This window comes from Pinus tabuliformis, chromosome 9 (assembly GCF_031772625.1).
Source record: "Pinus tabuliformis cultivar Carrire ecotype Pingquan chromosome 9, CPIR1, whole genome shotgun sequence".
NCBI classification, from domain to species: Eukaryota; Viridiplantae; Streptophyta; class Pinopsida; order Pinales; family Pinaceae; genus Pinus; species Pinus tabuliformis.
This window is the reverse complement of record NC_142307.1, coordinates 1,987,434,439-1,987,456,585: the sequence shown is the minus strand read 5'-3', so window position 1 is coordinate 1,987,456,585 and position 22,147 is coordinate 1,987,434,439. Positions and strand designations below refer to the sequence as shown.

Here is a 22,147-nt window from a genome sequence, read left to right as displayed (position 1 = left end):
GAATTTAACAGAGGATGGATCCTATCTTCTCATATGAATAATTGTGTTACATAAAGCTTCTTCTGAAAATTTAACAGAGGATGGATCTTAAGTCTTCAAGAAGTCATTTCCGCCAAAATAAAGGCTGTTAACTGAACCAGTGCAAATTCAATGACATGTATACAAACAGCAAGTTGATGGAGCAGTTATACTTATGTCAAAATACCTCCAAAATTTGTTGACGTGCAATGCTTTTTCTATTTGATAACTAATAAACAGTAAATCACAAAAACCAAAATATCAGGATTCTTTGCTAAAGGAGAGGAGATTAGACTTTAAAGTCCTAGAAATATCAGCAAATATCAAGCTGTTTTATATCCCGTGTATCATTCACACACAAGAACTCTTATGCTCCTTCACTGAAACAATATTGAAACATTTTAACAGCCCCACAGGTTAAGTCCCCTTGGGAATAACGGACAAGCAAGGATTAAAGATAGCCTATCACCAAAAGGCAGAGCAAACATATACCTGGCCCCAATTGGACACTTCAGTAGTCTGAAATCTAAATGCTTTAGCAGAATCCCAAAATTGTCACAGAGAACCAAAGGGAACAAAACTCTAAGTTGCAATACAGAAATATATATTAATGGGCAATGACTCCTACTCTGAAAAAAACCACGGCACCATGTACCTTTCATTCAACAATGGTTCCTTCTCTGTGGGATCGAGAGCTCCGAATCTTTGATCATTGCCCCATACTCTGGCAAAACTTTCGTAGGTTGTTTCATGGCTTATACTCTGAAATAAAATAATCAATATCGAGGAGAATCACCTCCTAAAGCTATAAGCAATACTCACTAGTAGTAGTGAACTGTGCATATAACCATATACATAAAGGTCTACTATCCTCACCCATAATAAATTACAAAATCCTGGGAACTCACCATTGACACTTCATCCAAGAATTGTTTAAAGCCCTTGATAGCTGCCTTCCGAGATCTATTTTCTGCTTGAATGCGTGTACTACGTTCCTGCAAAACAAAACACTCGTAATTTCAAAAATCTATATTGCAAGTTGTGGTAGACGACGTGAAAGAAAGTACGAGTCCTTAAATTTTGTTTTGCTCCCGGATGCAGAAGTGTTTCCTATACAGAGAAAAAAGAAACCACAATCTAGAGAGTCATGCAAACCAGTAGGGTGAATGAGTATCATTAGCCTAGTTTAGTTTTATTTGATGTTTTTTGTTTTTTGTTTTTTCCGGACATATTTTGTTTGTTTGAAATTTGGTCGAGAATTTTTAAAATTATCATTTTTTTGTCCTGTAATATTCAGAAGTTTTTCAAGTTTGTTTGAAATTTGGTAGAGAATTTTTAAAATTATATTTTTTTAGTCCTGTAATATTCAGAAGTTTTTCGAGTTTTTCAAGGTATTGAATCTCTTTATATATTCAAAAATGCATTTTAAATAATGAAAAACATTACAATCTCACATAAAAATTATATCATTATATCATTGGATTTTTATGAAAAAAGCCAAATTTTTTAATAATTACCTGTATGTGTATATTTAGTATAAAAATTATATCATTATATCATTGGATTTTTATGAAAAAAGCCAAATTTTTTAATAATTATCTGTATGTGTATATTTAGTATAATCTCAATCAGTTAGTATTATCTAGAGTTTTAGTTGTTAAAATTGACTATGTCAAATTATCTAGATGAAGATAATTCATCTCTAGATATTTCCAGAGAATTATCCTCATATTTTTTTAGAAGAACCATATATTTAAATATATATCCATGTCAATAGTGAGTATTGAATCTCTTTATATATTCAAAAATGCATTTAAATAATGAAAAACATTACAATCTCACATAAAAATTATATCATTATATTATTGGATTTTTATGAAAAAACCAAAATTACTTGTATGTGTATTTTTAGTATAATCTCAATCAGTTAGTATTATCTAGAGTTTTAGTTGTTAAAATTGACTATATCAAATTATCTAGATGAAGATAATTCATCTCTAGATATTTCCAGAGAATTATCCTCATATTTTTCTAGAAGGACTATATATTTAAATATATATCCATGTCAATAGTTTTTGTGGATTGATCATCTTTATATTTTTGTTGCTCGTCTCTTTGATTTTGTCATGGTTTCAAAGCACACTTAACTCTCTTCAGAGAAAGGAGGGTGGGATTATTTCAATTATGTGGATAAAGCCATGCAGGCGTGATTGGACAACGCGTAAGAGAAAAACAAGTTTTGTGGTGGGAAGAAATCAGTTGAAAGGAAATTGTGGTGAACCCTATTTGAAGGAGTTGTTTGCTATTAGTTGAGGAGAGTTGCCATTTGCTCAAAACCCTAGCCTCCCAACTTGTTGGATTGAAGAGAGTTTTGGCCTTCTTTAGTTCTTTTAATTTGGGTGATACAATTTTCAGAATTCTTTTAAGATTACGGAGAAAATTGTTATGGTTTGATACAAGTTTCATTTTAAAATATCAATCAAAGATTTATTTAAAAAATGGTTTGTTTAGCTGTGTGATGGTAAAGTAATTGTGATTTTGGAGAATTTGAAGTTATTTGATAATTAAATGTTTTTTTTAGTTGTGTGATGGTAAAGTAATTGTGATTTTGGAGAATTTGAAGTTTTATTATTAAATTGATAATTATTTTGGTTTAAAATAGAAGATTCATTTTGTAAAAATAAGTGGTAGATTTAAAAAAAATAAAGGAAAGGTTTTTTTTTATATAAAATATAAAATAGAGTAAAAATTTATTTAGAAAAACAATAAATCTAAATTTAAACGAGAGCATAATAATTGATTCAAAATAAGAATCTTGGTACAGTCTCACAAAGCCCCAGGCCCAATTTTAACTGGTATGAATTATGATCTTTGATCAATCAAAATGAAAAATTACCTTCATTTTCAAAAATATTGGGATATTGTAATAAGTGGATTTGTAGAACCAAATAAAGCAACTTTATAAGAAATGTCAAATGCACAAAGACAAATTATTGCTATAAATAGAAAGAAAAATTCGAAAGCATTATAGCTTATCCAACAAACACTAGAATATTCGATTTTTCCTAAGGTTGCAGCAGTTAATCATGCCAACTAGACAAGAGATACTCTTGAGACAACATTTCATTGCAAACAGTCAAAAAGAATTTTGAAAGCCTCAATATGAAGAATGTAAACGCTATAGATTATGCTATGACACAAGTCAAGGACATTGTTAATTAGCTTCAAGCACATGAAGGAGATATTTTATATCAAAAGGTCGTTGAAAAAGTACTTAGAAGTCTTCCTAAAATATTTGATATGGTCGTAATAGCTATAGGAGAGTCTAAAGATCTATCGCAATAGTCTGTTAAACAACCCATAGGGTCTTTGCTGACACATGAGACAAGAATCAATAGAAGCACCAACTCTTTTGAAAGTGTATTTTAGCCTCAAGCCTTCATTAGCAAAGAAAGAGGCTGAGGAAAGAGAAGTAGAGGAAAGGAATAAAGGGTCACTCTCAAGCAGGGATAGGTCAACGCCAGAACAGAAAAAACATTCACACAATTTCCTTCAAAACCAAAGAAGAAGAGGCAGATATTACAATAGTGTAAAGAGGACTGACAAGTTAAAAATCTAATGATATTATTGCAAGAAGTTTGGTCATTATGAATTTGAATGCAGGAGAAAGAAAACATATTTGAACAGAGCATAAGGGAGATTTTGAGGTCTAAAATGAGCTTCCTAAGGAAAATAAAAAATGATAATTATGAATTTTTAAAGGAAAATAAACAAAAACACATTTTTTAATTGTATTTTCGACTTATCTCCTTATATGTTTACTTAAATGTCAAGTGTAGGAACCTGTTGGACATGAAATTTATAGGTTTACTCAAAATTCAAGTGTAGGCACTCATTGGATGTGAAATTGAATTCCACATTCAATGGGTGCCTACATTTGACACTTAAGTAAACCTATAAAGAGACAAACCGAAAATATAATTAAAAGATTAGTTTTCTTCTTTTCCTTCCAAAAATATTTACCCCTAGGGATGACAACATCATCTCGAATCTTATTGGTTCTTTTAAAATTGATTTTGTTAGTATATTTTTTGTTTTGAGACCCATTTTTTTACTTCAAACTTCTCATAATAACAAAGCTAATGTGAAAAAACCTAATAAAGATACATATGAATCCATGTTCTTTTCATGTCAAACAACTAAAGAATGCAGCACTAGTGATCTCTAATTGATGGATAATGGCTACAACAATCATATAACAAGTAACATAATTGTGTTCTCAAGTTTAGATAACTCATTCATAACTAAAGTAAAATTAGGAGATGATTATCTAGTAAATGTTCAAGGAAAAGGGCCCACGAGGCGTGGAATAGACGGTGATCGAGTGTACTATTAAGTCACTCCGTGATGTGAAGGTCACCGGTTCAAAACTTCGTGGGAAAAAATCCAGTCATGTTAAGGGTTGGTGTGGCCCAGGTCAGGTGTGATCCCCGAGTGATTTTGACGGTTTAGATGCCCCTGGGTCGTGGTTTCTCAAGCCACAGGTTAAGCCTATTGTAATGTCTAATGAACTTAAACCAATTGACAAACAAAAAAAATGTTCAAGGAAAAGGAATAATATTTGTTTTGACCAAGTAAGATTAAAAGAAGGACATTGTTTATTATGTATCTAGTCTCAAACATAATTGGATGATTTAGGACAATTAAGTCATAGTGGGTGGTGTCATATTCAAAGGTTCCACATGTACCACTCTAGACAAGCCACCCAGTAGGAGACTCATTACAAAAATAAAAATGACTGAAAACACAATGTTTCCATTAGTTATGATGAACCTTAATTCATCATACTCATATGCATAGATTGTTTCAAGCTTAGATGAGTCTTGGTTATGGCATCTTAGCTATAGTCATTTTTCTTTTGAAAGCCCTAATCCTTTCACAAAAGAAATCTATGGTCAAAAGTCTCCCCATGATAAATGTTCAAGGCAATTCTTGTGAGAATTGTGTCCTAGCTAAACACCATAAATATATTTTTCTAGCATTTTCTTCCAAGAAAGCCAAAGCACCACTTGAATTAGTACACATAAAACTCTATGGATCGTTGCAAATGCAGTCAATAGGAGGTAATTTTTACTTCTTCACATTAACTGAAGATTTTAGTAAGAGGATGATGTGTAGAAATTCTCTTGTAGATTAAACTGATAATGCAATGTAACTAAAGCAATATACTTAATCTACTTCTACAATCAAACTTGCGGAAGCTTAATCGATTTTTAGCAAGATCAAATAGAACACATATAACAGATGGAGAAGATTCAATCACACATGAAACACATAAGAATACTCTGGGGAAAGCCTCAGCTAAAAAACCTCGCTATCTGTATTATCATACAAGTGGAAATATCTCAGGATTACACAAAGCTTTAGCTCACAAGCTATCCATCTCTCAGTACAATCCCTCACTACTGCTCATAGACAGAATAGACAACACATATGCCTTCCTTTAGTCCTCCAAGCCTCTTATTTCCTTGCGCAGTTTCTCCTGGGTCCTCAAGTTGCCACCTGTGTGTAATTATTCCTCACACACTGCTCTAACCTCTGAAATAACTGCACAATCCTCAAGGAATGAATTCCTTCTGCATGCAAGAGATATCCTCCTGGGAATATTCCTGCAACTAATAGTATCCTTTGATCTCAACTGGGTCTTTGTCTGAACTAACATGCATGAGTTATTTATGAGAGAATATTCAGTTATCTGAAGTACACTAGTTGCATGCATGCATGCATTGACTAATTGAACTCACAATCAGTTCCACAAACTGTTGGAACTAATCTAACTGGACTTAACTCAGTTAACTAAGCTAACTAATTACAACTCAAAGTACAACTCATCCTGATCTCCTTAATTAAGGGATAACTTCCTCAATCAAAGGGATAACTGTTGCATGTCTTCACAAAGACTTCATGTTTGATTTTCACCCACTAATTAACTCAAGATGAATTAATTAATTATTTTATAAATAGCTGCTGAGATCAAATTCGAATTTTAATTCTCAATTTTAATTTAGGGACTAATTAAAATTGGAATGTATCCCGAAATGCTATCTATAGCAATGCTATTTTTAGCATTTCTATTTTTAGTGTTTCTTGTTGTTATTTTCAACATGATGCAGGTGCATAGACCAAGCACAAGATCTGAGAGTCTGGACAAAACCTTACCAATGTGATGGGATGGCCACATGGTAATGTTGGGAGGAAACTTTAAATGTTTTGTAAGAAATTTTAAATATTTACATTATGAAGCAAGTTTTGATTTTTAGAAATAAGATGGAGAAGTTATTTTCTAATATAAATATAAATTTCAGTTTCCCTTATTTTATGGAGAAGAGGAAACGATTCACATTTGGTGACTCTTGGTTTTCATGAACGGTTTCTTTTGGGAAACAATAAGAAAAGAGTGTTTGGAGAAGAAAAAAGAGAGGAGAAGCTCCCAAGACAAGAGAAGAGAGTGAGAGAGAAGAGAGGAACTTTTTGTTTCTCTGTGTAACTACAATTTTGATGTTTGTGCAGACACCTGTACCTTCAATTTGTGTGAACAGAAGGTATTTATTTGTGAATGGCATAATAAACAACAATGTTAGGTTGTAAGTTGTCTAACTATTAAATGAATCGAAGTTCGGTAGTTACCCTAAATCATTTCCTGTTGTTAACTGTTAGTAATTCATAATTTTTATTCATGTGAATTGATATCGGTCAGTTTATGAAAACCTGTAGCTTGCTTAATCATTTTACATTAAATATTTGAACCTGGTAGCTTCAATCATTGTGTGATTTATTCATGCATCTTTGGCATTCTTGTTGTAATGATTCGAAACCCCGTGGGGGAGTGTTCATAGTGTTTTGACATAGTGGTTTCATAGTATTTACAACAATTTGAGTGTTGTTACAGAGACAGAGTACCCTGTTTGAAATTCTGAAAATAAAAATGCCTCTTTGACTGATTTATTATTGGCAAATTTGTTATGGTGTTGCAAATCTAGGTGAAGAAAGGCACGTGAAATAGTGCACTGGGTTAAGGAGTAAGTCAAAGCTGTTGAAGGTCGATTTTGAAAAGAGTTGAGTCATTTTAGCTTCCCTGAAAACCGCAATGCATAATTTGAACAGGCACTACGAAATCATTGCATAACACCTACATGATTTTAACAGGTGCTATGAAATCATTTCATAGCAACATAATAGTTTATTTGAAGCAAGCGCTACAAAATAATTTTGTAGTGACCATGCGAAAAAAAAAAAAAAAACTCTGAGGATTGCGTGTTCAGTTTTTAAATCTCCATTTGGTCAGCCTTCATATTGCCCAGTTGTGTGGTTATTTTATATTGTTTGGCGTTGAAAATGTTAAAGGGTCGAATCCATTATTATATGGATTGAGGAGATTGGTGAGATTGATGCCGACCTGCGAGCCTGATTTTTTTTTTAATTTGATGTAGATACAGAGTTGTGTGTGGAATAGCTTGGGGTTTTGGCAGCCGAGGTAACCTGGACGACATCAAGTGGTATCATAACCTTAAATGCTCTTTGGTGATGAGATCAAAACATAGTAGGGAATGGAAATCTAAAAGAAAGAAAACCAGTAAAGTTCAAAGATTTGCAGCAAAAACATGAAGCATAATCCAAATTAGAAATTTGGTTGAGGTTGAGCTAAATTTGGTTTTGTTTTCAATTTGTGGTGAATTTTGAAATTGACAATTGCATGGTTGAAGTTCTGAAGTTTGAAGAAGATAGTGTATGAAAGAAAATCTACTTTGGGAGGAGCTAGATCAGATTTGTTTTGAAGAAAACAAAAATTTATGAAGGACATTAGAAGATTGTAACCTTGAAGACAGAGTCAACAAAGAACACTGCAACAAAAATTATGCATGTTCAACAGAGATTTGGACAGTAAGAGAGAGTTCTTGATGATGATGGTAAAGAACCTTGTAGCAGAGATGGACGACCAACAAAGTTCTCAAAGGAAGAAGGTGAGTAAATTGCATGCAAATTCCAAAAGAGCAGAGAATGCTTAGATGAAGATTCTAGAGGAAGGAGTCGGCAGAAATACAGAGAGAAGATTAGGCATGGAGGAGCTTAGTATGGTATTTACAAACAGGTTGGTGGAGTCAGCTTGTTATAGTGGCCTGTGTGCAGCTTATCGTGAGCAAGGAGAAGCTCACAGAAAAAGGAGATTTGTGACTACTGAGATTCATAATAAAGGTTCAGAGAGAAGCCATAGTAGATCAAGTCAGGACAAACTTTATAGAGAAGTAGATGAAATTAAATTACAGCTAGAGATTTTGAAAGAAATGCTACAAAAATATGGGGAATACTAGGTGTTAGCGCTTGAAATTTCACCTCAGGCTGAGAAAGGTAAACCTCAAGGCAACATCAAACCACTTAGCCTCGTAGCTAGCCCTACGGGGCAGGAGAGGGCTCTCTCCGGTCTATCTCGATAAAGATCTTCAATGGGCGAGATAACCAATAGGGTAACACTGATTTTAGGCTAGTAAACTGATCAAAAGGGTTGATTTGGGATTTTTAGGGTTTTTGGTGGAAAATTGGGGAAATGGCAATTTCGGGTGCGGGGATTGGACACAGTTTTCGCAGGGGGTTCTTTGGGGCGAGGTAGGAAACAGTATTGATGCCTTTAATAGAGATGGATGGATGAGAATGACCGGTGAGGAGTTAAAGAGAGCAAGCAATAACCTTGAATTCCCTTTAAACAGTCGAAAACATTGATATTAAGCAAACTTAAAAGCAGAGCATGACAGTCATGAGTTCTACTTTAACACTTCATTTGCCTAATGTGCAGAAGGAAAAGTAAGGAAATGATTCACATAACACACTTACAAGTACAAAGAGAAACACACCATCAATACATGTGTCCACAAGAATCCCAAAAATGACTGCAAAACCCTGGTCTTCCTTAGCCAAAAATTGCAGAGATACAGTGAATAATACAATGATAGCTTCTCCCTCAAGAGTCCAACCTTCCAACTCCTGAAAATGATTGAGAAAATACATAATATAGGCAAGCCAACCTCTTCCCTTGCCTCTAGGGGTCGAGCTCATCTTTCTAGGAGCTGTTTCAACCAATTCTAAACTGAGCACTAAAATCTAGGCAGTCAAAACAACTTGCCTCTATAAGCTAGGAAACCAATTCATTCATTAAATACAAGCTATTTCATGAATGAATCTTCTAGAATAGGTAAATAAGTGTCACATCAACATGAAAATACATAAATTACATCAAGAGGGTGAAAAACCCCATCAAAAGTCAAAACTAGTAATAGCTAGGCGAATCCATGAGCTGTAAGTGAAAAATTATGAAATTTGCCTGATGGGTCGCGCGCCAAATCCTGACGGGTCGCGCGCCTTTGAGAGCACTTTTGGGGCACTTCCAGGTGTCCAAATGAGGCAAGAGTAGGCTTGTTGGAAAGGTCTGTGAGTCTACTTTCCAACCCAACTGGAATTTCTGAATTTGGTTGTCATTTGCCCCTCCAAAATTGCAATCTCCCAAGACTGCTTTCTGTGTGTCAAAAATGTGGCAGAAAGTCATTTTTTGCTTGTTTTTTGACTTTCTGGAGGCCCAAAACTTCATAAAATCTCTTGGCAATGGGTGAGCATGTGTAACTTTTCATGACAAATCCAGAAATGCTGAGTTTTCCCGGAACGGAGTTGCCAAATGAAAGGGTCGCGCGGGGGGTGAGACCCGTCAAGCGGAAAAACCTGTTTATGGCACAAAAAATTCACAAATGACAAAATTTTCTCCAAATTTCTTGAAATTTGGGCTGGGAGTCCCTAATCAAGTACCATGCTCAGTCAAAGAGGCTTTGGCCAAAATTTGGAGTGGATCGGGCCTTTTCCGTCGTTTTAGTGCCTTAGCCAACCTCCTTAGATCCGGCGATTGTAATTTTGACATTTCTCTAAAACAATGACACCTGTGCAAAAAGTGAAGGAGGTTTTTCTTTGGCATGTTATGGACAAAAACCTCTCTCAGTTTTCCAAAATTCATCTTTTATTGCTCTGGAACATCATTTGAGTGCGACTTGTCCCGATGTGTGAAACAAGGAATTTTGTCGAAATGGAGCGAAATGAAGGGGATAGGGGGCTTCTAAATTCTTGGGGAAATTTTTGGGAGTGGGGAGGGATGTTAGGAAGTAGGGGAAAGTGGAATCTCAGAGATTGAGCGAGGGGAAGGGGTCCAAAAGGGAAAAACACAAGCCAAACCTAGAAAATTGCCAGGTTGTAGCTAGAAACTAGGGTTTGTGCAAAAATGAGGAATTTGGGGGATCTCAGTGATGGGAAGCATTTGATAAGGTACTTTAAGGATAGGGGAAGGTGTATGAACATCAAGATACAAGTTTTGCCGATGATTTGACCGTCCAAGAGAAATTGGCTTCAAAACCCTAGGAGAGGGAAATGACCTTACCTAGGCGCAACTGAAGCATGAACAAGGTGTAAAATGACTCATTAGACACTGACATGATAATGAAAACCCTATGAATGATGATAAACTCAGCTGAATGGTGACATGGACCAACATTTTGACAACTTTAGAAGGAGTTAAAGCAAACCCTAGACCTAATGTCTAGTGACCAAATTTTGCTTGAAAACTCTTTGAAATGACAAAATTTGACCTTGACACTTCAAAATCACTTTGTAAGAGCATGTTTGATCACTGAAGGAAGGCTGGAAAGACTGACACTAACACTAGGGTTACAAATGGACTCTCCAGAAGAAAGTGAAATGGAATTTGTTGCAGATGAAGTTGAGAAAAAAGATCAAATGCTTAGTTGATGGAGAAACTCAAGGACTTTGAACATAAGATAAATGCTCAGTTAGAGAAAAAGCTCAAAGAAGTTGAGCTGCAGAAAAGGACAATTGTTGAAGGAATAAACCTTGAAAAGAGAGACAATGATAATGCTGAAAGGAGACTAGCTGAAAGTCTCATGGGCCATTTGGAAACTAAAGACCAACATGAAGAAAATGTTGATGAGAGACTAGTTGAGAGTCTCACAAGTTGTGTGGACAATCAACATATGATGGTTGAGGTGTTAATGGAGGATACAAGCCATGATGATTTTGATTTTAACAATTGGTGTATGAATGCAGGAGTTGTTCTAGATGAAGGACAAAGCATTGATTTTGTTCTGTGCAGAGAGGAGAAACAATCACTAAGTACTTTTATATAGGTTGGAAGGAAGACAGAGGATAGTCAAGATGAAGACTATGTGCCATGGGAAAATGCAACCATGGAAGAATAACCTAAGGGTGATGAACACATGTGTGTGGATGTTAATGAGGATGTTGTTATAGTGGATGAAGCAGATGAAGGTTTGATGGGAAGTTTGGAAGCTTTAGTATTGCATGAGGAAATGATGCTTGGAGAAAGTGAGAAAGAGACAGTGTACATTTGTACACTGGAACAAGGATCCATCCTTGGAGAGGATGACAGTGATGAAGAAGATGTTGATGAGGGGCTCATTAGGAGTCTCACCGATTACTTGGAGAATGGAGATGAATAAGCACTTTATTCTTACTACTACTATTTCAGTTACCATAGGATATTAATTACATTGATAGGTGTGTCTATTTTGGAATACAACTTATAGAATTTTAACTCAATTATCAATAATTATTAAGTGGATGATATGGATTTAACCTCCATGGAATATTGATGAAATATTTTTTGTAGTAGTCAAAGATAGAGGGTTTGATATTTATTTCAAAGTTAGTTATGTCTTTTTTGTTTTTCAATTTACTTTAAAAATGTCATGTCCATACTATATTTTTCTTGTTATGTGTTTTTTTAAGTGTACATATATGTTTAACTCATATATTAATATTTTTTATAATTCATAAAATAACGATGATTATTTTAAATAAAAATTTAATTTAGTTAAATTTTACGATTTTTTTTTTAATCTTGGCAATGTGAGGAGATGTATCGTGAGATATATGTTTGATGCCTATCATGAATTGATGTCTATTGGTGTTTACCAATAATTTAATTTATATAATTGTGCTCGTTAAATAATATGAATATCTAAAAATGAGCAGTGTTGTAGATACTCCTCAAAGATTTAAAGGATTCTCTCATTCTCTAGAGAGGTACGATACTAATATGGTTGTAGTGAAGTTTTAATGACGACACGCAAAACACTATGCCATTGTCTAGTAGAGGATGAGTTGAAGTATTACGTGCACCCTACGACTCCAACAGACAACAATATAAGAGATAAAACGCCAAACAAATAAGTTATTCTTGCAAGAATTACTAGAATGTGGTCAACCAATGAACTAACATTGATTTCAACGCGCAAGAGAATGGGTAATATGCCAGCGGTGAAGGTACAACATGAGACAAATTTGGTATATGTTAGTGAACAGAGCTCAAGCAAATGCTTTCCTTCCTTTTCAATTCTCCGTTAGCTATCCACTACCCGTATTACCCATGCATGCTTCACTCCAGCGGCCAATTGAGCACACAAGCATCTTTGCTGATAATTGGCGGCGTAAGGTCCCCTAAAATGGTGGTCGTATACGACTCTCTTCAATCTCCGAGTACAACCAAGGTTGAATATGAATTTTCCAAGTAGCAAAGACGTTGCTTAAAGGAGAGGGGTACGCCAATGGAAAAGAAAAGAGAAATAAAGTAATTTAGTGATCTCCTACACAAGTGTAATGGCTTTAAGATGGCAACTATCAATCTCTAAACCAATGTTGCGAAAATCGTTATCGGGAGTAAATCGGTGAAGGGAAAAAATCGTAAAATACAAAAATATTTTTTTTCAAGTTTTTTAATATCTAAAGCATCTACAACATAAAATAAATACATTGACACATAAATATAATAAAAGAACTAATATATAAGATGTGTGATATCATTTCAAGTGCTACATCACACATAACAGTGAACCATGTCCTGAATAGTAAGTCTTGACTCCTGAGTCCCAGCTCAGCCTCAAAATATCAACAAAAAATATAATAATGTATATCATATCATGAGTCATAATGCCATATACAATGAAATGAACAAAATAACTAATACTATTGATTTCCTCTTCTCCTCTTGCGAGAAAATGCAATAGCTTTCCCACTCCCTCTAGATGTAGAGGCCGATGGAGTTGGTAGTGGACTCTGCTGTGCTCTAGAAGCTGAAGAACTAGGAGCTACAGGAGGTAGACCACGTCCTCTATTGGTGGCAGGGGTAGCGTGACTAGGTGGTGTCACCTCCTCCTCCTGTTGCTCCTCCTCCTCCTCCTCCCCCTCTACGCCTTCCACTACCTCATGCTCTAACCAAATGTTTAGTCAATTTAGTGTTTTCTAAATTGCTATCATAAAATGTCAACCCGGGGCTCGTAAGCTGATGAAGTGAAGGTGTACTATATGTACTTAAACAACCTCTTAGATCTTTTTGTCGTTTGGGGGTGTTGTGGTCAATTTAACTTCCTAAGATGGAGTGATGATTTTATAAACAGATGAGTGATAGTGTGTGTAAGGTGATTTCTAAATGAGTGAGTGTGTGCAACTGGTGTTTTCTAACTACCTTCTAAACTTTGCAAAGAAAGAGATTGAAAGAAATAAACTTGAAATGAAACTGAAAGCAAAGAACCACTTTCTAATGGCACTAGTCACTACTCATGCTGCTGCAAATAAAAAGGTAAGAAAAACCACTTTAAAGACCAATTATAATGTTCATCTCTTCCTAACACTCTGCTTCCAACATATAGTACTATGTGAAACACGATTAAGAAGTAGTTAGAGATAAGTCTAAAAAGTAGTCAAGCTCTAAGATGGCAAATTATAACACCACTGTGCCTCTCTTCAAAATTCTGCTTCCAACATACACTGTTATGTGTAACAAGTGAAGAAAGAGTTAGTGATATAAGCCAAAAACTACTCAAAGCAAGCTGTAATTTATTAGTATTCTGATCTCTTAAAGATGAACAACTTATGATAAGGAGACCATCAATATGTTAGCATACAACTTGAGAAACTAAACTAGAAATTAAGCTAGAGAAACAGAACAAAGGCAGCAACTATGAATATGACAACTGAAAATACCATCAGAGATAAAGCAAATACAACAAAGACACACAATCCCGGGCTAAAACCTGCAGAAAACAATCCTGATCAGTTTAAAGTAAATGCTGGAAATGAAAGTAAATCAAAACTGTACATGTGTTAAAGAAAAGGAAAATTGCTGAATTCGAAAGAAGGAAATGGCAAGAACATAAAGGTAAATTTACTGTACAAAGGTTGTTATGAATGGGGGCCCTCCATCCACAAAACCCAAGGAAAGATCAGCTACTTGAAGTCAAAACAGCACAGTCTTCTATTAACTCATATGCAGAAATTACAGTAAAAAGTGCTGAAACAGCAGCTCTAAAACAGAGTTTCTGTATACTCTAAAATTGCAGCAATTACATAAACATAGCAACTAAAAAACTAATCCTTAAGCGTACGCAGACGCTGGATTTATAGGCGTATGAACAACTGCCTACTGCGTAAAACATGAAACGAGAAATTAACTAACAGTCATGCTAATTAAATGGTTCAGCAACACGTAAACAGGTCCGTGTGCTTTTCTGGAGGGTACGGTCGTCATGGAGGTTGAATCCAAGGTTGGATCCTGTCTCCCATAACCTGCGTAGCGTGGAGGAATCGCCATCTGGAGTGACGTGACCTTTCAGCTTACGCAGCACCGTTTGAGCTGGCTTTGTTGACCGAAGTTTGTTCCACGTTGACCGGAGGTGTGCGTAGCATTGCTGGCCGAACCAATAGCATAGGAACCTTTAACACCTTCATTCCCACGTGCCCATGTGATTCGTTCTTCAAAATGACACGTGGAACATAGAGATCAATGAAAAGGCTGCGGAATGACTAGATAGCTGCGGAATTGCCAGACAGCTGCGGAATCTCTGTGCATATGTCAAAAATCTAGACAAACAGCCAAACATTAGCAAAGTTAACCAATCATGCTTAAAGACATCAAATGTAATGATCTGGGTAGGTTTATGAGGAAAATAGGGCAAAAGAGAGGGATAAGTGAGGAAAAGTTGTAGGTAATGATGGATAATTAGGTGCAAGTTAGAGGCTCTACATACCCCCACTACGAGGGAGTTGCATGTCCTCATGCAACGAAAACATTGTTTAATCTACCTGCTGAGATGCCTCTGCTAAGACATCTAGTCTTCTCCTCTTCCTCTGTGTAGCCACATTGACTCTTGGTTTCCTCACCAAGCATCTGATTTTTAGATTGACCAAAGCTCCGCTTAGCTTCCTGCATTTCTTTTTTAGCTTTCTGTTTTTCCTTTGCCAAAGGCCTAGATGAAGCATGGTATTATCGTGGATCATCTTGTCCACCTTAGCTTGCTCCTTCAATTTTTCATTCTCTTGTATGATGTGGCGATTTAAAACTTCAAGCTCAAAATTTTCCTGTTTGAGTGAGTGAATTTGCTGCTCAAGAGGTAGAACAGTGCTTGGACCAGCAGCAGCTTGTTCTAAGTTCTAACGTCTCCAGGTAATTATAAACCTTCTGCTGATCTGGGTCAATCTCTGGTGACCTCTTTGGACTAGGCTCATGCTCAAATTCGGGTTCATGCTCAAAAGGACTTTCCTCACGTGGAGGACTAGTCTCATCATGCTCAATATGTGGAGGACTTTTCTCAAAGTCAAGTCTTGTAGCAACCTTTTCAGGTGTGCTCAAGTCAATAATGAGTGACTTTTTATCCTTTGTGGCCCCCATTTTGCCTTGTAGCCTGCTGCTCCTTCTCACGGTGGTGATGCTCTGTTTTTCCTATTGTTGCTTTTGCTTTTGTTTTTGCATCTTCTTGGAAATGGCAGCCTCATGAAGTTGGGCCAATCTATGTGCTAATGGCTGAGTGTCCTCTTCACTGGAATTTTCAGGAGTAAGGTAGGTTTCTTGGGCTATAGCTTTTCCTTTATCTTTCTTTTGTCTCTTCCTACTCTCCTTTTTCTTTTGAGCAGCCTCTTGGACAATTTCTTGCAGGGTTTCTGTAATGATTTCTTGGGCTGTTTGGTCAATGTCTACAGCAGGCTCAGGGTCATTTTCTTCTTCAGAATGATGTGCAGCAATTTCTTCTTCAACAAGGTCTTGGACAGTTTCTTCTTGGACAACAGTTTCTGGGGTAATTTCCTCTGTTCTTTTCCTTCTACTCTTTTTAGGCACTTGAGGTGAACCACCAGAGGCTTCCCCTATCTCTTGGAAATGATTCCTTACAAGAAATCTTTCCCATGTGTCTCTTTTTGCTTTCAATTGTTCTTCAACTAGTATCTTGACAAGCCCATGATGGTACAAATGTGGCTCAATGTTTCTTGGGTTTCTTTGGACTATTGAGCACATTTTTCTAAGGCTTGAGAGTAAAAAGTATGGAAGGTTAATGTCATGTTCTCCTAAGAAATGCATCATAACTTTGGCATGATAGACATACAAAACTCCAAATCTTCCTTCACATGTAAAGAATTTCTGTATTAACAGAAGCAAAGTTGTCCATTCTTCTTTGACAAGACTAACAGGGATTCCCTTTGTAAAAATGCTAGTGTCCATACCTGGATTTTTCAGAATTTGCTTCCATTGCTGGTCTTGTACTGATCGGTTTTTGAACCATCTCTCCCCAGTTTGTGGTAGTGAAGTGGCCTGTGCCAAACTGCTTTCGGTGACTGTAAATTTCAGATCTCCTATCTCCACTTGGTTGTCTTTGTCTCTGAAAGAACGTGCAAAAGCCTTCATGACCTCTCTATGATAACCCTTGAATTTTTGGATGCACTGGAGCCAATTTGCCTTCTGCAAAGCGTCTTTGACTTGGGGATATCCTTCCAGAAATTTAGAGCCCTCTGGCTCTGCCCTCAAAAGTTTACCCATCAGCTCTCTGCTTGTCTTACGGCTCTGTTTTAATACTTTGGAGAAAGGGTTATACGGCTTCAACAGTGGCTTCAACACAATAGATTTACGGCTTCAACACAACAGCCGTAATACACTCACAACAGTGGTCGAAGTTTAGCAGAGGAGAAAACAGAGTATGGTTACGGTGGCAGAGTAGTGAATAAGGCAGAGCAGTGGAAAAACAAGGGAAATGCGGAAGTGAATCAACAGCGTGAATGAGATTATGCGTAGGAGGGTTATGAATAATGGGAAGAAACGGTTAAGTCCCTTAGACATCGGTCATGAGTGTACATTTGGCTGCGGAATCATAACGCAGAGAGCCGTAGTACAATTGTCTACGTCACTCAGGTACAGGAATTTAAATAGAAGAGCAGCCGTGCTTGAGTTTTAAAAATCATGATGAATAGGGACTGTCAAGGTTGAGGGATACATGGATTTCCGGTCGGGTAATGGAAAGGACTGGTAATCATTACATTAAATGGCTGAAAACACAATCCGTAAACCATGCAAAATGTTATAACCGTAAGTTTAGAAATTAGCTCATACCTCATGTATCCGCGCTTTGATTCCTTTTGCTCATCTGTGCTAACCTTTCATTGTTTATTGCTGCTACATGACCTTTTTTCAATTTTTGCTGATGACTTTTGGACTGCAGATTCCTTCTTAAACAGACTGTGTTTTTTTTATACAGGTGCAGAAAGTGTATCGGCTGCGGAATTGGGATGTTGGCTGCGGAATTGCTCCTCAGCTGCGGAAACTGCAGTGATACCCTTCTGTCTGCACAAAACAACTTTAGCTGTGTGAAATAAATCTGACAATGACTTTATTGGTGAGATGGAATGTAATGGATGGATGGATGGAAAGAAATGAGGTGGAGTGAGAATGATTGGATGAATGAGATGGTGAATGAAATGGATGAAATAACGAAATGAGATGGAACAAGGAGGAGAGAGAGATTTTTATTTTTTTTTTGGAAAATGTGAGGTGGCAGGTGACCCTGATTTTCACCTCAGATTTTCTACATAGGACTGCCAATCAGAGACTGGTTTTCAGACCTATACTTTTATTCTTTTTTTTTTTTCTTTTTTTTTTTCTTTTTTTTATTTTTTTTTTTCAAAAACCAAAGATTAGGCTGATGGAGGAGAAGAATCCTTCTCCACCAACCTGATTGCAGAATCTTCTTTAAACAACTTGACAAATTCCTCTTTTGAGAGTGGCTTCTGGTAGATCTTCAAGCGATGGCCATTCACAATAAGAGGAGTATGAAATTCATCAATAGTTTTCACTCGAACTGCTCCATTACTAAAGACTTCATCAATCTCATATGGCCCAAGCCAATGAGTTTGAAATTTTCCTTTGAAGTCTTTAAACTTTGAATCAAACAATAGAGCCCAATCTCCTTTCTGAAACTTTCTTTCTTTGATATGACGATCATGCCATTTAGATCTTTGGTGCTGAACTAGATCGGTCCTTAGAATTGCATCTTGTCTTATTTCATCTAGCTCATTTAGCTGGTCCATTTTGTGTTTTTGGGCTTCCGAGAGGCTCATCCCCAATTGGACTGCCATCTTGAAGGTCTTGATTTGGAACTCAATGGGGAGCAGGACTTCCTTCCCATAAACAAGTTCATAGGGAGAATGTCCTGTTGTGTTCCTCCATGTAGTTCTATAGGCCCATAAGGCTTCAGGAAGCCTTTCCGCCCAATCTCTTCTATGAAGATGAACAGTCTTGGTGATAATGCCTTCAAGAACTTTATTGGTAGATTCCACTTGGCCATTTGATTGCGGATGGTATGGAGTAGATGTTCTGTGCTTGATCTTATATTCCTCCATCAGCTTCTCCATCAATTTAGATGTAAATTGGCTTCCCTGATCTGTCACAATTTCCCTTGGGACACCAAAACGAGTGAAAATATCCTCAAAAAGAAATTGAACAACTGAATTTTCAGTGGCAGAAGGCAAAGCTTTTGCTTCTACCCACTTAGTAACATAGTCAGTACAAACCAATATATACTTCTTTTGCTTTGATGGTGGATTAATAGGTCCAACGAAATCTAGAGCCCATTTCTCAAAGGGTTCGATGCATACCTGTGGCTGTAGTGGCATTTCATTTGAAGGAGTTGGTCTCCCAACTCTTTGGCAGCTGTCACACCTTCTAACATACTGCTTTGCATCTTTAAAAAGAGAAGGCCAATAATATCCTAGAGAAAGGATTTTATAGGCTGTCCTCTTGTCAGCAAAGTGCCCGCCGCATGGTTCATCATGACATGCCTTAAGGATGTCAGGCATTTCATCTTCCCGAACACATCTTCTGATTATACAATCTGGCCCTGTTTTGAACAATTCATTAGAAATCCAAGAATAATGTGAACTCTTCTGAATGATTTTCCTTTTCTCATTAGGAAATAAGTATAGAGGTAGCTTCCCTGTAACTAGATAATTAGCAATATCTGCATACCAAGGAGTCTTGGTAGTTACTGCAAACAAGTATTCATCTGGAAACTTATCTTCTACTGGAGAATCTTCATTAGTGTTTTGGATTCTAGACAAGAAATCAGCTACTGTGTTTTGTTTTCCAGGTCTATCTAACACAGTAATGTTGAATTCTTGTAAAAGTAAAAGCCATCTTGTAACTCTGCCATTAGTAACAGGTTTGTTCATTAAATATCTTATGGCAGAGTGATCAGTATGGACAAAGGTTTCATAGCCGGTTATGTAGTGTCTAAACTTATTGATCGCATGTACCACAGCTAAGAACTCTTTTTCTGTAACAGTATAATTCAACTCAGTGGGAGTCAAATTTTTACTGGTGTAATAAATGGCATAAGGGATCAAATCCTTTTGTCCCAAAACAGCTCCTAGAGCTGTATCTGAAGCATCAGTAGAAATGTGGAAAGGGAGTTTCCAATTTGGCCCCCTTAAGATGGGTGCTTCAGATATTCTAGTCTTTAAAGCTTCAAAGGCAGACTGACACTCAGGATCCCATTTGAACTCACAGTCTTTGGTAAGCAATTTGAAAAGAGGAGATGCTATCTTAGTGAAGTTTTCAATAAATCTTCTGTAATATCCAGTAAACCCAAGAAAACTTCTAACATCTTTCTGGCAATTTGGAACAGGTAACTTAGAGATGACTTCAACTTTGGATCTATCAACCTTAATCCCATCTCCTGAAATATGATGTCCTAAAACAATCCCTTCAGTAAACATCATAAAACACTTTTCATGACTTAAAGAAAGATTTGTTTCCTTGCATCTTATCAGTACTTTTTCCAAATTTTCCAAAGCTTCTTCAAATGTATTACCGTAAACTGTAAAATCATCCATATAGACCTCTACACAATCATGGATTAGATCTGAAAAGATACCTAATACAGCCCTTTGAAAAGTAGCATGTGCATTGCATAATCCAAAAGGGAGTACTCGGTAGGCAAAAGTTCCCCATGGACAAGTAAATGTGGTTTTGTCTTGATCTTCAGGTGCTACCTGAATTTGATTATACCCACTAAAACCATCCAAGAATGAGAAATACTTTTTACCTGCTAAAGTGTCTAGTACCTGATCAATAAAAGGTAGAGGGAAATGATCCTTTAAGGTTGCCTTGTTCAATTCTCGATAATCAATGCAAACTCTCCATTTACCATTCTTTTTGGGCACTATAACCAAGGGAGAAACCCATTGGCTATCTGAAATGGGGTAAATGAAGTTTACCTTGAGTAATTTCTGGAGTTCTTCTTTCACGATTTCCCTAAGGTTTGGATTCATCCTTCTTTGTGGTTGCCTAATAGGTCTGCTGTTTTCTTCAATATAGATGTGATGAATACAAGTCTTAGGATCGATTCCTTTCATGTCAGTGTATTCCCATGCAAATGCAGTGGAATGTTTTTGCAAAAGTTTGGTTAATTCTTCTTGTTGTGGTCTTTCCAAGTTTCTGTTAATGTTTAGTGTTTTTCCTGGAAGGATTTCAACTGTAGAACTACCAAACTCTTCCATTGAGAAGAGAGACATCTGTCTAGAGGAGAGATATTCAATGTCCGCATCTAACTGAAACTGTGTAGAGTCATATTCTAAAGGTATTTCAAAATTTTCCAATGTATTTAGGATTTGACTGTCTTCACTGATTTCAGAGATGGTTAGAACAGGTTGTATAGTATCCTCATCATCGACCCACTCATCTTCTCCCATTTCTGTTATTGCCTTTGCTGGAGGATACAAGTTGAATTTCTTGGTGGAATTACCATCTGATATATACATGTCTCCAGACCTACAACTGATAAAAGCATCAGCTGTTGCTAGCCAAGGTCTTCCTAAGATAAGAGGATGTCCTCCTAGATTGTTCTTGGGAGTTAAAATCATAAAATCAACTGGATATTCCCAAGAGTCTAGGGAGACTGGAATGTCTTCCAATACACCATCAGGTTTAATGATTGATCGATCTGCAAGTTGCAGTAAAGTAGGTGTAAAGAGAAGGTTAGGAAGTTTTAACTGATCCATGGTCTGTCTACTCATGATGTTGATAGCGGCTCCTAAGTCAATCAAAGTATTTGGGATTTCAACCCCATTAATATGAGTCTTGACAATAGGGCTACCGGGATCCACATACTTTTGCATGGTAATCTTACCCCTCATAATGTCTGCAATTTTTCCAACCAGATGTATCCTTTTGGTATCTCTGGTTCTCTTTCCTGTTTTCTTCAAACTCAACTCCTTTATTGTCTTTGCTAGAATGGGAATTTCCTTAATGGCTTGTAACAAGGGGATCTTGATACAGACATTCTTCAATTCATCTAGAAAACTATAGTCAGGCAACCAAATTTGCTTTTCCACTCCTTTGTCAATTTGTAATCTTTCAGGAAAAGGAGGCGTAGCTAAAGATGTAGGTTGCTCAACTATGGGAGTTGTAGAGGTTGATTCTTTTTCTTTTTCTTTTTGGATATTTTGGTTTTGAAGTGATACTTCAGAACCCTTATTGGCTTTGAGAGATTCTTCCTCAGAAATGCTTGGTTGTTGAACACTTGTAGAAGGTTGATCTAGGATTCTACCTGATCTGAGTTGTACTTCATTGAGAGGAACAACCATATAGGTAGGGAATGGTTGACCTTCCATCATGTAAGCATTTTGAGGGTTCCTATTATTTGGATTTGGTAATGGCTGAGAGGGAAGTTGATTTGACTTCTGTTGGGAT

The 22,147-nt window shown here is 36.6% G+C and overlaps 1 protein-coding gene across 2 annotated transcripts in view; it reads right to left on the bottom strand.

The window, feature by feature from the left end:
• The window catches only part of LOC149156980 (uncharacterized), a 217,722-nt gene that overhangs the window by 181,106 nt on the left and 14,469 nt on the right, over nucleotides 1-22,147 (bottom strand). For both annotated transcript variants that reach the window (XM_089445488.1, XM_089445487.1), the window contains exons 2-3: nucleotides 927-1,013; nucleotides 674-780 (exon numbers count right to left, since the gene is read on the bottom strand). In XM_089445488.1, the coding sequence (XP_089301614.1) occupies nucleotides 674-780; nucleotides 927-1,013 (194 nt within the window). The remainder of the gene's footprint in view (nucleotides 1-673; nucleotides 781-926; nucleotides 1,014-22,147) is intronic.